Genomic DNA, 16951 nt, shown 5'->3' on the forward strand with positions numbered 1-16951 from the left:
GGTTCATGTCCTGTTGGGTTTGCTATTTGATTGAGACAGGAGGGTAGCTAATAGCGCTGTAATCTCTGTCTATTTCTTCTTACAAGAGAAATCCTACCATTTCCTGTCTCACTTCTTTGTGTTTGGATGTTGTTGTTGTTGTTCACATAATAGTGACACTGTAGCTGCAGAACATAGATACAAACAAGCCATGAAAACGTTCAATGTGTTCAGATCAACCCAAAAAACGGGCTATTAGCATATCATACAAAGTGTTTCAGAGACCCTGCTTGCTCTGAAATGATTTTGCATAATACATTATTCTCTAGCAAGACCTGAAGCTTGGTGCGACCAAACGAGGACATAAAAGACTATTTAAGCGAGCCAAGCTCTTGGAAGTAATTGGCAGAGGAAGTTCTGAGACATGGTTGTAATAAAACCTAAGGAGATGACAACACAGTGGAACTGCTTTTTAATCAGGCAAGTAGCAGGCCAGCCAATAGGGAAGGCCTGACAGCCCATCAAAAGACTACAGCCACAATTTGGAATAATCTTAGATATGAAGCACATATTAAGTAAAAAGTGAAATTTACCCGGCTTGTTCCTGCTAAATGTGAAATTAAAAGCATACTCTCTCTCTAGGCTTAAACCTCCATGGGCAAGACATGGGTGGCCGTGGTAACGGAGCTGGTTGAACAGGAGGAAAAAACAGGAGAAGACGGATTCAGTTCAGAGGTGGAGAGGAGGCCCAGTTCAGAGGTGGAGAGGAAAAGGCAGGGCCTAACCCCAGCCATGCATGCCATTAAACAAAACCGACAGAAACAGCAACAGAAGAGAAGAGTGAATCAAACGTTGGCATGGTCACACAACCACGGTTAAAAACGATGCTGTTGTGCTCTCTGGGTTGTGTCACCACGGTTAAAAACGATGCTGTTGTGCTCTCTGGGTTGTGTCACCACGGTTAAAAACGATGCTGTTGTGCTCTCTGGGTTGTGTCACCACGGTTAAAAACGATGCTGTTGTGCTCTCTGGGTTGTGTCACCACAGTTAAAAACAATGCTGTTGTGCTCTCTGGGTTGCTCTTCGCCCCAACACACACACACTCTCGCTGTCACACATCTAAATACAAACACACACACACACACACTTGTTGCTAAGCAACAGCAATGCTCGCTTGATCAGTTGACTGCACAACCAAGAGTGTGAGTCAAGGAGTGAGAAGGAAAATGGTTAAAGAGAGAAAAACAGAGTTTGATAAGAGGAGTGAGGGATGGGGAAGAGGTGGGTGAGAATACAGCTGTCTATTCTGCATGATGTGCTGTGCTGAGGGGCTGAGGGGCTAGCCTCAGAGCCAACTGTCACTCAGCTGTCAGAGAGCCATCAGGAAGTATCAGTGGAGAAGCTGATAGGTTGGGAAGTTTAGAGTACAAGTCAGAGACCAGAGGGGTACACTACAAAGCAAAATCAATGAGTTAGCCAACTAACTTTGATAAGCAACCAGAAATAACTATTGATTTTATGGTTAAAATCATAGCTAAACTTAAATATGTCGTTCGTTTGTTAAATTAATTAGACCATGCCCATTTCAAGTTTATCTTTCTACAAAATATCATCACAAATATTTAGACGAGTTAGCTGGCTAATCCTGCTTTGTAGCATACCCCTCTGGCTTATCTTACCACACACAGCATACAGCTGCCAGTCCACACAGCACAGGAAGCCATCACTACCTCACTGACAGACCTCACTGGCACAGTAGGAGCACTACTGAGACATAGCAAATTAAATAGAGTACTGTTGAAACAGAGCTACTGCTCCGCATAGTTCACCTTTACACTCAACACTTTACAGAATACAATGATCATCAATTTAGCCATATCCTGTCTCAAAGATACTTTTTGCCTGATTTGTGAAAACAGCATTAGACGCCAGCAGGCATACTAAAACGGAAAACTCTACAATGAATTATTTGTAAACCGGGATGTTTTAGCTTGCACCTGTAACCAAGATGTTGTGTCATGCCAGACAGCCAATTAAACATGACAGCATGCAATGTCTGTGGATGAAGATAAGGTAGCTGTAGGTCAAGGCTGATATTGGACATGCTTTGGGACAGAGCAGGAGTCAGGTACGCTCTCTGTCTACTGTCTCAACTGATAAATCATTGGCATCCTCTCACATCACACCCCATGTCAACATCACACTCCAACACACAGAGACTAATTGACATATTCCAGAATGAGGCCATCTCTCAGCCAGCTGTGTGACACCCCTATCAAACACTTGTGATGAATAATTAAAACCAAAACAAACAAGAGGGGGAAGTCAGTCACAAAGGCCTGAAAAGGTAACAGAAGTATAATTCCATAAGCTTTACCAGTGATTATTCACAGAGTTTAAAACCATAATTGCTCCCACTCATAGTACACAGAGTGTTTTAACAAAGTTCCACTCTCTCTTGTACCCAGGGATACTTGTGAAAACCAGAAGCCTAAAGTAGAAGCATGTTCACATTCAGACAGCTGTGTATAAACAAACTGAAACTGCCTACAGAAAACACAATGGAAACAACACTTCACCTATGCTGAACAAAGTCACTTGTCTGCCTGTGCTGTTTCCTATCTTCACTATGACTCTATATTATGACCTTGAAAGGTCATAGTGATGCAGCCGTCTGGTAAGTAGTAATGTGAACTGAGAGCAACAGGAAACTGCAGAGGAGCACTTAAAGCTAAACATCCATATATCTCCTCTCTCCAGCAGCTCTTCAAACAGCATAAACATACAGTATTTTACATTTACATTATCAGTCAAAAGTTTGGACACACCTACTCATTACAGGGTTTTTCTTTATTTTTACTATTTTCTACATTGTAGAATAATAGTGAAGACATCAAAACTATGAAATAACACGTATGGAATCATGTAGTAACCAAAAAATATATTTTAACAAGGCACACCTGTTAATCGAAATGCATTCCAGGTGACTGCCTCATGAAGCTGGTTGAGAGAATGCCAAGAATGTGCTAAGCTGTCATCAAGGCAAAGGGTGGCTATTTTGATTTGTTTATCACTTTTTTGGCTACTTCATGACTCCATGTGTTATTTCATAGTTTTGATGTTTTCACTATTATTCTACAATGTAGAAAACAGTAAAAATAAAGAAAAACCCTTGAATGAGTAGGTGTGTCCAAAATTTGGACTGGTGCTGTACATAACCTGAGACAACTCTCAGATGACAGGGAAAGGGGAAATGGTTTCATATCCAATATGTTTACTTAATCAGGAGGAAGTATTCTTCTAAACCACAGCTCGAGACAACAACTAAAGCTCCTCACTATGCATAACAGTCTTAAAGGTCTTAGTGACACTAGTTAATTAGAACTAAAGAGAATCTGCTCCTGAGAGAACTTGGCAGGGCTGTGGATGATTCAAAGTTAAATTATTAAACAGCAGAGTGAGAGGGTTGGAGCTCAACATTATATTATCCTGTTGCAGCAGTAGTCCAGTATGAGGTGGACTCTTACCTTTCTCTAATGAGGTGATGCCCATGGAGGGTTGTCCTAGGCTGGCCTTCCTCTCCCACTTGCCCTCGTCAGGGTTGTAGACCTCCACGGAGGACAGGGGGCTTTGCTGGCCATCCATGCCCCCCATTACCATCACCTGACCCCCCAGGGCCACCGCTGACGCCCCTGCCCGGGCTGTAGGGAGTGGAGGTAGCTGGGTCCATGTCTGGCTCTCTATGTCCAGCACCTCGGCAGTGTCTAGAGGCAGGCCTGTCTCACTGCAGCCCCCGAGCACATAGAGCAGGCCGTCATGGAACACAGGGGTGCAGTAGACCCTGCACGTGGACATGGGGGGGAACACCTCCCAGTACAGGGACTTGACTAGGCTCACTGCCATCTCGAGTATAGGCATCTCTCCTGAGGCTGACGAAGGTGATGGGTCATTACATGCATGGGCGGGTGTGGGGCAAACAAAAACACAACAAACAGAGAAGCAGGGGCCCTGCGGCTCAACCTCCGGTCTTTCTGCTCTGCTACCTGATCCCCTGTCTCAAGTGAGAGAGGGAACGTGACAGAGAAAGAGAGAGGGGGGGAGAGAGAGAGGCTACTTCAGCACTCTGCCAAATGCCTTTACCACCGAATGTTTTATTCATTCATTTGTTGATGTTTTAAAGCAGGGTTGCCATCTGCCCTTTATTTATCCTATTACTCCATTCAAGGGCTTTTATTTTGGTAAAAAAATCACCGCAGTTGATTGTTGTGCAGCTGTGCGCTGCTCTCTAGAGAGGAATACGCTAAAACAAGGTTTTTTTGAAGGCTTCCTATAGCGAACACATGCAAATGGTGTGCCTAGCTTTATGCACAATCCCTGTGAAATGTTAACATCCAGTGGGAGATGGAGCTGGATCAAACAACAACGGGGAAAAACCTACAGGGTGTGACCTTCACGGTAATGAGAATTCATGATAATCCACTGCAATGACTTGGTAGGAACCTGCATTCACATTCTCAGCCAAAGGCAATTATCCTGGGCTTCAGCTGTTATTTGAATCTGGTGAAGAGGGTAATAGCCAAAACCGAACAAAGTCTTTAAATGAAAACTCCATCCGAGTATAATAGGAATAAGCTCTGGAGGTCAGACAGAATATTTCTAATTAGACCAAACCACTAAATTCCAGAAGGCAGCTGTCAGGGCCCAACTGGGGCTGAGGAGTAACGTTTGGTCCCCTGAGACACAGTGAGGCTCCCGTAGAGATCCCTGGCCTGTGGAAAATAAAAGAGCCAGCCCTGTGACCCTGTGGACGATTCAGCCGTGGTCAGCCGGCGCCGTGACATTTACAGCCAGGGCCAATGACAGGGGGTACTGGGGGGGGGGGGGGGGGGGGGGGGGGGTCTAGAACAGCTCGATCCACACACCAGCGGCACTCCAAAGGTCCCTGCTTCCACTGGGGGCTCTCAGGGTTCGGGTCGCACCGACTGAAAGTCTAATTGGTACACAAGCATCGTTAATTATGAGAACAGAGAGAGCATGTGACAGGAATGGGTGTTGTGGAAAAGGAGAAAAAGAGAATGAATGGGGAGGAGGAGAGAAATTGAGAGGGCGAAGTAAAGTAGACAGGTGAAAAAGAACGATAGAGAGAAAACAGACAGAGATAGACAGATATGGGGAGATGTAGAGCAATCGTTAGAGGCCCGGTGGTGTGACGCTGGCTGAGTGCAGGAAGGGTTTTCTCCACCCAGAGTTGTGTTACAGTTCAGGAAGGATCAGGTCTTCTTCTGCAGAGCCTCCTATAAGTCCACAGGTGTATCTTCCACTAGCTCTAACACACCACCCACTGGGCACCCACTGGTTGAATCAACGTTGCTTCCACGTCATTCCAATGAAATTAGGTTGAACCAACGTGGAAAAGACATTGAATTGACATCTGTGCCCAGTGGGCACACTCCAGATGGGCCTCTCCTCTCTACCTCTTCTGATCGGGCTTGTTGTTAGGTATCCCTGCAGCAGAGTACTAGACCTATGTGTTAGTTCCTGAAAGTGTTCAATAGAAACCCACCAGATGGTCCGAGTCAGCTGAAGCAATGCAGGCTCAAAACTAGAACAGTTCCCACAGGATCGATTCCAAGAGGCCAGAGAGGCTGGCAAACATTTCCCCCCCCCCCCTCGTAATCAGAATAGGTGGATTTGAAATTAAGGATGAAAGGTGTAAAAGGATGCACACTTGTTGGTATTCCAGGGGCAGGAATCTGACTCTCCTGGTAGTCTCCTGAAGCTCTACCTTAGTGGTAGGTGTAGTCCAGGGGTGATTGGAGGAGAAGCGGGGAGTTGTGTTGTGGCAGAAAAGGTCCTGGAGGAGCTTACCTAAGCTCTTACTCCTGCAGGAGGGTAAATGAAACAAGACAGAACAGGAGAAAAACAATCAATTAACTCGTTGGTAAACCGTGGAGAGATAAAAAGAGGGAGAGAGATAGAATGAGAGAGAAAGACAGCACCAGTAATTGAGTGCCTCCTCAGGTGGGACTACCTGTCATGTAATTAAATCAAGCTAAACAAATCCCAACGGAACGAACCACAGTGGAATAAACTCCCTTGACGACAACAGTCAGATTCACTTTTATGATTTCCCCTCACAGATTGAAAAAGACATCAAAACACAATAGTAACGGGAAATAGTTTTGACTTCGTTCGTTGGTACATATTTATTGCAATAATGTTCAGGTGCCACTATATTTCCCGGTGGAGTGGGTCCTGGATATCACTGTGGGGTTTTTTTCACAAACGTTTTGAGCTGCTGTGTGTGTGACCTACTAGATAGATTGTCTTTGATGTGTTTTCCTCTCAATAGGTGAATTCAAAGCACTTGACTCTGCAGGCTCAGTCAAGGCCACTGATACTGAGATCAGTACCATGACAACAACACTACCATTATGCCTTTTATATCTGCCTGGCTCACTTAACATCTATTTATATGTCAGTCCACCGATGTTCATTTTACTCTTCAAAAAGAATATGTACTGCATATGAATGCCGAAGAAATGGAATGTAAACAGTATCTTTAAAATGCCAGCTATTGCCTTAAGAATCCCAAAGATTGTGGCGTGTGGAGTATGGTACATTGGTTTGGATGTGCAAATGCCAAAATGTCCAAATTCAAATTCACCCTTTCAGGACTATACTCCTTTTGTTATCTTCGGACGCCCTTTTCCCTCTCTCTTTTCATCCCTTTCTTTCCCTTCCTCCTTGCGCCGGCTGTGAACTCCCCCTCTCTCTTTGAGCAGACAGACAGCGGATAGAGACCCTCTGAAACAGGGAGAGAGGGAAAGAGAGACAGAGACAGGGAGAGAAAAAGACAGGGAGAGAGAGAGCTAGAGACAGAGGCAGACTTCAGACCCAGAGAAGTCCCACTTCCAGCCCCTTAAACCCTATCAGACCCCAGCAGGGCTGCTCAGCTGCATATGATGTCAATGCCACAGTAATAAGCTGTGAGGCAACCCATACGGCGGGCCCAGCATACCCCTGAGCCCCTCCTGTGCATCACATCAAACTCATTCAGTCACGCGTGCAGTTGATATTTTACCACTAGTACGGTTTTGCCAGGAGTACTCTACTCGTATTTAGAAGGGAGCTTAGGTATTCACACAAAAGACAATAGTCAATAGCCAGGATTGTGAAACAAATATGCATATTATTCTTGGTTCTGATTAATATTATCAATATGTAAATTTGACTTGAGTTAAATGTTGAACTAATGATTAAATAATTGATGTGAATCTGAATTGCAGTGTGACTTGTTAATCAGGGGATCACTAAATGAAGCAGTATTATGAATCTCTTATTATTACTATTATGAGTCAGAATCTGGTCAGCAGAATAGGCTATAATAATGTGCTATTCTTCATGTTGCCTCAACCCTTGAAACCTCTTGTAGGCTACAGCAGGAGTACAGGTCTTACTAAGCAGCCTCAGGAGGATGATGTGTTTCACTTATTTGGTTACTACATCATTCCATTTGTGTTATTTCATTGTTTTGATGTCTTCACTATTATTCTACAATGTAGAAAATAGTCAAAAATAAAGAAAAACCCTTGAATGAGTAGGTATGTCCTAACTTTTGTATATACAGTACCAGTCAAAAGGGGCGGCAGGTAGCCTAGTGGTTCGAGCATTGGGCCAGTAACCGAAAGGTTGCTGGATCGAATCCCCGAGCTGACAAGGTAAAAATCTGTCATTCTGCCCCGAGGTGTGCCCCCTTAACCCACTGTTCCCCAGGCGCCGAAGATGTGGATGTCGATTAAGGCAGACCCCCGCACCTCTCTGATTCAGAGGGGTTGGGTTAAATGCGGAAGACACTTTTCAGTTGAAGGCATTCAGTTTTTACAACTAAAAAGTTGAGCACTGGGCTTTTAATTGTCCTGTATTAGCGGACCGATATAGCCATCTGCAGCTTGGGCAAACTACTTCCCTCGGCTATGGTTCCTGGGTAGGTTTTGTGAGGGCTTTTCTGTCTTCTCTTCAGAAAATGCACCCAAAGACAATTGCATAATTACTACAGCTGGCACCTTTCAAGACTAAAACTCAAAACCGTTAAACATTTTTACAGCCACCTCATCAAGGTTCTCCTCTGTCCCTCTGCAACAAACACCCCTCTCCAGTCCCTGCTGACAGTCATCTTACACAAGCCCCCCCCTCCCCCGTGTCCCAGAGGGACTGAGCACAGAGAGGATCTGAGAGTAAGAAGAGCTTAAAAAAACATTATCAAGAGAACAAGCCACAGGCAATAGCAAGCTCAGAATATCGCATATACAGATAAAACCTCAATAGTAATGATAGCCAACATGCAGTAAATTGAAAATTACACACACATTGACAGAGATATGCATGAATATATGCATGGGCATGAGGGTTAAGTTCATTATGGAATGGTAGTAGAACACTGAAATGTGTTGCATATTTAAGTCATTTGGGGTTAAATTATTTTCCACTGATCAGTGCAAATGATTGCGGAGAGACGGTAAATAACTTTCTTCAAAAGGGATCTTCAAATCCTCTTTGAGTATGCATGCCTACAAGCTTGGTAGCTCTTCAGTTTCACAGGAGGTCCAAATATTGCAATCAAAGGAAATATTCATGTTGCCAGCAAAAAAACACTTAATATCAACCCTGAAATGACAAAAAATGTGATGTTATCTCTAAAAATAACAAAATGTCTATCTACATTGTCAGAAACCCTTTAACAGTTGGTATTACAGCATGTCCAAGAGCCTTCTGGTTCTCTGGGCTTGGCAACTAACATGCTGATGAGACAATCACAACCACTCTGGTCGATTTGGCTAAATGGAGATGCCCATGGAGGGCTAATGTCTGTCAGCTGTCTGGGCAGTTCCAGCACATCGTAGAACTAATCAAAGCGTCTTCAGAAAGATCAGGCTGCCCCTTCCCCAAAGAAAAGAGTGATTAACAAATGGAGGAACCAGCAGAGACACACAAAGAGGATGGAGAATTTCAATTGAGATTAAAGTAGCGTGTGAAAAATCATTTACAGTCTGACAGTACACACACACATGCATACACACGCTAATTTATATTGTGAACAAGAGAAAGAGAGATAGAGAGAAAGAGGAATGGAGGAGGTATATATCGAGAGAGACAGACGGAATGAGTACAGGGGGAGGAAGAATGTGAGAGCTAAATACAAAGTGAGAGAACGTGAGAGAAAAAGATAGTGAGAGAGAGAGAGAGAGAAAGAGAGAGAGAAAGAGAGAGAGAAAGAGAGTGATATGATGAATGGTGAATTTGCATTTGAATTTGAGATAGAGAGCGGGACAGGGTTGTGACTATAGGAATTACAGCTATGGCCAGAAGTGACTTTTCGTAGCAAGTTAGGAGAGCATTTTAGCTAACTCTAACCTTTTTCTTAACCTGAACCTAATTCTCCTAAACTGCCAAAAGAATTATCCTAACCTGCTACGAAAAAGTAACTTCCGGTCGTAGCTGTATTCCACCTAATCAGAACCAAGGAAGAGGTGAGAAGAACTGTCTGCCAACTGCTTGCTTGCTAACCCGGTCTGCTAACTGCTAGCTTCCCAGCCCGGGTCTGCTAACTGCTAGCTTGTTTAGCCCCGGCCTACTAACTGTTAGCATCGGCCTGCTAACTGTCTGAACCCATATGTTCACTTGGCTACGCATGCCTCTCTCTAATATCAATATGCCTCGTCCATTACTGTCCTGGTTAGTAATTACTGTCTTATTTCACTGTAGAGCCTCTAGCCCTGCTCAATATGCCTTAACCGACCATGTTGCTCCACCTCCTACATATGCGATGACATCACCTGGTTTAAACCTCTCTAGAGACTATATCGCTCTCATCATTACTCAATGCCTAGGTTTACCTCCAATGTACTCACATCCTACCTTACCTTTGTCTGTACACTATGCCTTGAATCTATGCTATCGTGCCCAGAAACCTGCTCCTTTTACTCGCTGTTCTGAGCGTGCTAGACGGCCATTCGTATAGACTTTAGCCGTACCCTTATCCTACTTCTCCTCTGTTCCTCTGGTGATGTGGAGTTTAATAGAGGTCCTGCAGTACCTAGCTCCACTCCCACTCCCCAGGTGTTCTCATTTGTTGACTTCTGTAACCGCAAAAGCCTTGGTTTCATGCATGTTAACATTAGAAGCCTACTCCCTAAGTTTGTTTTACTCACTGCTTTAGCACACTCTGCCAACCCGGATGTCTTAGCCGTGTCTGAATCCTGGCTAAGAAAAAAACAACAAAAACCCTGAAATCTCCATCGTTAACTATAACATTTTCCGCCAAGATAGAACTGCAAAAGGGGGCGGTGTTGCAATCTACTGCAAAGATAGCCTGCAGAGTTCTGTATTACTATCCAAGTCTGTACCCAAACAATTCAAGCTTCTACTTCTAAAAATTCACCTTTCCAGAAACAAGTCTCTCACTGTTGCCGCTTGCTATAGACCTCCCTCTGCCCCCAGCTGTGCCCTCGATACCATATGTGAATTGATTGCCCCCCATCTATCTTCTGAGCTCGTGCTACTAAGTGACCTAAACTGGGACATGCTTAACACCCCGGCCATCCTACAATCTAAGCTTGATGCCCTCAATCTCACACAAATTATCAATGAACCTACCAGGTACAACCCCGAATCCATAAACACGGGCACCCTCATAGATGTCATCCTAACTAACTCGCCCTCCAAATACACCTCTGCTGTTTTCAATCAAGATCTCAGCGCTCACTGCCTCATCCGTAATGGGTCTGCGACCAAACGACCACCCCTCATCACTGTCAAACGCTCCCTAAAACACTTCTGCGAGCAGACCTTTCTAATCGACCTGGCCGGGGTATCCTGGAATGACATTGACCTCATCCCGTCAGTAGATGATGCCTGGCTATTCTTTAAAAGTGCCTTCCTCATCATCTTAAATAAGCATGCCCCACTCAAAAAATGTAGAACTAGGAATAGATATAGTCCTTGGTTCACTCCAGACCTGTCTGCCCTTGACCAGCACAAAAACATCCTGTGGCGTTCTGCATTAGCATCGAATAGCCCCCGTGATATGCAACTTTTCAGGGAAGTTAGGAACAAATATACACAGGCAGTTAGAAAAGCTAAGGCTAGCTTTTTCAAACAGAAATTTGCATCCTGTAGTACTAACTCAAAAAAGTTTTGGGACACTGTAAAGTCCATGGAGAATAAGAGCACCTCCTCCCAGCTGCCCACTGCTCTGAGGCTAGGAAACACTGTTACCACCGATAAATCCACTATAATTGAGAATTTCAATATGCATTTCTCTACGGCTGGCCATGCTTTCCACCTGGCTACCCCTACCCCGGTCAACTGCCCGGCACCCTCCACAGCAACCTGCCAAAGCCCCCACCATTTCTCCTTCACCCAAATCCAGATAGCTGATGTTCTGAAAGAGCTGCAAAATCTGACCCATACAAATCAGCCGGGCTAGACAATCTGGACCCTCTCTTTCTAAAATGATCTGCCGAAATTGTCGCAACCCCTATTACTAGCCTGTTCAACCTCTCTTTCGTATTGTCTGAGATTCACAAAGATTGGAAAGCTGCCGCGGTCATCTCCCTCTTCAAAGGGGGAGACACTAGACCCAAACTGCTACAGACCTATATCTATCCTACCCTGTCTTTCTAAGGTCTTCGAAAGCCAAGTCAACAAACAGATTACCGACCATTTCGAATCCCACCGTACCTTCTCCACAATGCAATCTGGTTTCAGAGCTGGTCATGGGTGCACCTCACCCACGCTCAAGGTCCTAAATGACATCATAACCACCATCGATAAGAGACATTACTGTGCAGCCGTATTCATCGACCTGGCCAAGTCTTTCGACTCTGTCACTCACCACATTCTTATTGGCAGACTCGACAGCCTTGGCTTCTCAAATGATTGCCTCGCCTGGTTTACCAACTACTTCTCTGATAGAGTTCAGTGTGTCAAATCGGAGGGCCTGTTGTCCGCACCTCTGGCAGTCTCTATGGGTGTGCCACAGGGTTCAATTCTCGGGCCGACTCTCTTCTCTGTATACATCAATGATGTTGCTCTAGCTGCTGGTTATTCTCTGATCCACCTCTACACAGACGACACCATTCTGTATACTTCTGGCCCCTCTTTGGACACTGTGTTAACTAACCTCCAGACAAGCTTCAATGGCATACAACTCTCCTTCCGTGGCCTCCAACTGCTCTTAAACGCAAGTAAAACTAAATGCATGCTATTCAATTGATCACTGCCCGCACCTGCTTGCCCGTCCAGCATCACTACTCTGGACTTAAAATACGTGGACAACTACAAATACCTGGGTGTCTGGTTAGACTGTAAACTCTCCTTCCAGACTCACATTAAGCATCTCCAATCCAAAATTAAATCTAGAATCAGCTTCCTATATCGCAACAAAGCATCCTTCACTCATGCTGCCAAACATACCCTTGTAAAACTGACCATCCTACCGATCCTCGACTTCAGTGATGTCATCTATAAAATAGCCTCCAACACCCTACTCAACAAACTGGATGCAGTCTATCACAGTGCCATACGTTTTGTCACCAAAGCCGCATACACTACCCACCATTGCAACCTGTACGCTCTCGTTGGTTGGCCCTCGCTTCATACTCGTTGCCAAACCCACTGGCTACAGGTTATCTACAAGTCTCTGCTAGGTAAAGCCCCGCCTCATCTCAGCTCACTGGTCACCATAGCAGCACCCACTCATAGCACGCACTCCAGCAGGTATATCTCACTGGTCACCCCCAAAGCCAATTCCTCCTTTGGTCGTCTTTCCTTCCAGTTCTCTGCAGCCAATGACTGGAACGAACTGCAAAAATCTCTGAAGCTGGAGACTCATATCTCCCTCACTAGCTTTAAGCACCAGCTGTCAGAGCAGCTCACAGATCACTGCACCTGTACATAGCCCATCTATCTACTTACCTCATCCCCATACTGTATTTATTTATTTATTTATCTTGCTCCTTTGCACCCCAGTATCTCTACTTGCACATTCATCTTCTGCACATCTACCATTCCAGTGTTTAATTGCTATATTGTAATTACTTCGCCACCATGGCCTATTTATTGCCTTAACTTACCTCATTTGCACTCACTGTATATAGACTTTTTGTTTTGTTTTGTTCTACTCTATTATCGACTGTATGTTTTGTTTATTCCATGTGCAACTCTGTGTTGTTGTATGTGTCGAAATTCTATGCTTTATCTTGGCCGGGTCGCAGTTGCAAATGAGAACTTGTTCTCAACTAGCCTACCTGGTTAAATAAAGGTGAAATAAAATAAAAAAATACTGGACTCAGCTGCTACTCTGATGAAATAGCAGGAAAAATGGCCACTGGTGCCCCTTAGGTCAACTGTCCAATCAGACGCTCCACTGGCCAACACCATGAAGACAGCCCAATCCGGCCTTGGATAATCAGAACTGAAGGCCCTGGTATAACTCGCACCACAGCAGCCACACAACAGACTCATGACCCTATAGGCTCACATACCGGCTGACAAATACCCATGAGCCAGAATAACACCTACGAGGGTTCATCCACCATCCCCATGATCTTAATCTCATCAGTAGTAAAGTAACGTTTGAACTCTGTTCAGCAATTTACAGTATATCCCAGAATATAACAGTATTTCACTGAAGTCAATCAATCACATTTATTAAGCCATTTTTACATCAGCAGATGTCACTAAGTGTATACAGAAACCCAGTCTAAAATCCCAAACAGCAAGCAATGCTGTTAGGTGTTAGGGATCAAACTTAGCTGAGAGAGTGATGGTCATTCTAAAAGCGCCCTCCTTTCAGTCCTGTATGTACAGCTGCAGGGGTCCTGATCCAACCCAGGATAACCCAGGATAACAAGAGGTATTTCCACTGAGACAGCCAAGAGATGAATCTCACTAAAAGAGGCTAAGAGAGAAAATGTAACATGTGCCCCAGCAAATATAAACTGTCAGCAGGTTTGGCCGTTTTCATTAATACAACCATGATATAGACTACAAGCTGGAAAGTTAACCCCTCTCCTTCTTCCACCTAATCAGATGTAGATTTACCTACTGACTTTATAACAAGTCTCATCGATCCCCTATCACTTGCATTTTGCTGTCTTTGTCATTTTTGTTGTCATGGCATAGAGTGCAGGACTGAGACTTAACTGCAAACTGCGTACGTATCAGCCAGAGAGACAGGGAGAGAGAGAGGAAATAGGAGCTGTCATGTCTATGATACCACCACAGCTAAATCTGTGGCCAACAGGGCACTTGCAGAGACAAAACACCTTCCCTTCCACTGATCAAAATCTCTCCACAGAGAGCAAGCAGAACAGCACTGGCACTTTCTCTCTCGGCTGCAGCTTTTTGACATGACTGGGTGTCTAGGGACCTCAGATGTATTCCATTCAGATCATCTACTTCTGAACCTTGATATCCTAGATCTCATGTCCTCTTTAAATAGATACAGGGAGGAAGGGGAGTGAGAAAGGAAGGGAGAGAGAGAGAGGGGAGAGGGGGGAGAGGGGGGAGAGGAGAGAGGTGGACGAATAAAAGGAGAGAGATAGAGGGAGGAATGAGACAAGGTATAGAAACAGCTGAAACCAACAGAGAGATACAGTAATGATGGAATAGGAAAAGCAATGGGAGTCAACAAAATAGATGCATGAATCATCTTCTGTCTCCATAGTGTAGTGGGCTGGGGCTGTTTACCAAACACTTCACTAACGTCCTACTTTTACTACCCAGGCGAGCATGTACCCCCTCACCTTCTCACTCACTCTCGGGGCACTTTCTAATAGAACCCTAGGCTCCCAATGGGACTACCAACAAGCTGTCTAAGAGCAGCACAGGAACACTGTATGCCTCTTAATTATTGAAGTTCCGTGAGTTCCTGAGGGGAGGGAGGATAAAGAGCAAAATAAAGTGATGAAGCAAGCAGTTTTCTAATAACATTAATAGTCATGCTGGGTTGAGCATATGCCCTGACAAACCTCATTTAAGAGGTAAAATATGCTATGGGAGAATTCAGTCCCCTCCTCTTTACAGGGTATCAATACACCTTACACCATCTGCAGCAGGGCAATTACACATTTCCCCAACAGATTGAACTGATAAACCAACTGAGATAAGTGTGTGTGTGTGTGTGTGTGTGTGTGTGTGTGTATGTTCATCTAAACCCGAGCAATGTGTAGTAATTAAGAAGGCAGAAATTACCATCTGCAACAGGCCCCTTCAAACCTTCTTTTAGCGGCTTTAAATCAAATAAAATGTATTTGTAAAATACACAGTTTAAAATCAAATCAATGTTTATTGGTTGCGTACACAGATTTGCAGATGTTATTGAAGGTGCAGCTAAATGCTTATGTTTCTAGCTCCAACAGTGCAGTAATACCAACAATACAAACATAATCCAAAAAATAAATGAAAAAATTGGAAATTAAGAAATATCCGAATGAGCAATGTCATAGTCTGAAATATAAATATACTGTATATACATATAATGGTGTGTATAGACAGTATGGACAATATATGAATAGAAAAGGTGTGCATAGCAGTAGTTATTTAGGATGAACCATGACTAGAATACAGTATATACAGTCGTGGCAAAAAGTTTTGAGAATGACACAAATATTAATTTTCACAAAGTCTGCTGCCTCAGTTTGTATGACGGCAATTTGCATATACTCCAGAATGTTATGAAGAGTGATCAGATGAATTGCAATTAATTGCAAAGTCCCTCTTTGCCATGCAAATGAACTGAATCCCCAAAAAACATTTCCACTGCATTTCAGCCCTGCCTGATTCTCTCGTTAACACAGGTGTGAGTGTTGACAAGGACAAGGCTGGAGATCACTCTGTCATGCTGATTGAGTTCGAATAACAGACTGGAAGCTTCAAAAGGAGGGTGGTGCTTGGAATCATTGTTCTTCCTCTGTCAACCATGGTTACCTGCAAGGAAACACGTGCCGTCATCATTGCTTTGCACAAAAAGGGCTTCACAGGCAAGGATATTGCTGCCAGTAAGATTGCACCTAAATCAACCATTTATCAGATCATCAAGAACTTCAAGGAGAGCGGTTCAGTTGTTGAGAAGAAGGCTTCAGGGCGCCAAAGAAAGTCCATTAAGTGCCAGGAAGTCTCCTAAAGTTGATTCAGCTGCGGGATCAGGGCACCACCAGTACAGAGCTTGCTCAGGAACGACAGCAGGTAGATGTGAGTGCATCTGCACGCACAGTGAAGCAAAGACTTTTGGAGGATGGCCTGGTGTCAAGAAGGGCAGCAAAGAAGCCACTACTCTCCAGGAAAAACATCAGGGACAGACTATGACCTTCCCTGTGACTCAGTTGGTAGAGCATGGTGTTTGCAATGCCAGCATGGTGTGTGCAACGCCAGGGTTGTGGATTCGATTCCCAAGGGGGGCCAGTACAAAAAAAAAAAAAATAACCAAAAAAAAATGCATGAAATGAAATGTATGCATTCACTACTGTAAGTCGCTCTGGATAAGAGCGTCTGCTAAATGACTCAAATGTAAATGTAATATTCTGCAAAAGGTACAGGGATTGGACTGCTGAGGACTGGGGTAAAGTAATTTTCTCTGAAGGATCCCCTTTCCGATTTTTTGGGGCATCCAGAAAAAAGCTTGTCCAGAGAACACAAGCTGAGCGCTACCATCAGTCCTGTCTCATGCCAACAGTAAAGCATCCTGAGACCATTCACGTGTGGGGTTGCTTCTCAGCCAAGGGAGTGGGCTCACTCACAATTTCGCCTAAGAACACAGCCATGAATAAAGAATGGTACCAACACATCCTCCGAGAGCAACTTCTCCCAACCATCCAGGAAAGGTTTGGTGACGAACAATGCCTTTTCCAGCATGATGGAGCACCTTGCCATAAGGCAAAAGTAATAACTAAGTGGCTCAGGGAACAAA

General features: G+C 44.3%; 1 protein-coding gene across 1 annotated transcript in view; it reads right to left on the bottom strand.

Moving 5' to 3' along the window:
- Positions 1-4830, bottom strand: part of LOC115165972 (kelch domain-containing protein 8B-like) — a 97684-nt gene extending 92854 nt beyond the window's left edge. The window contains exon 1 of the mRNA XM_029719536.1: positions 3507-4830. Within this exon, the coding sequence (XP_029575396.1) occupies positions 3507-3897 (391 nt within the window). The 5' untranslated portion in view covers positions 3898-4830. The remainder of the gene's footprint in view (positions 1-3506) is intronic.
- Positions 4831-16951: the final 12121 nt, after the last annotated feature.

The sequence above is a fragment of the Salmo trutta genome, chromosome 28 (genome assembly GCF_901001165.1).
Source record: "Salmo trutta chromosome 28, fSalTru1.1, whole genome shotgun sequence".
Taxonomy (NCBI): Eukaryota; Metazoa; Chordata; class Actinopteri; order Salmoniformes; family Salmonidae; genus Salmo; species Salmo trutta.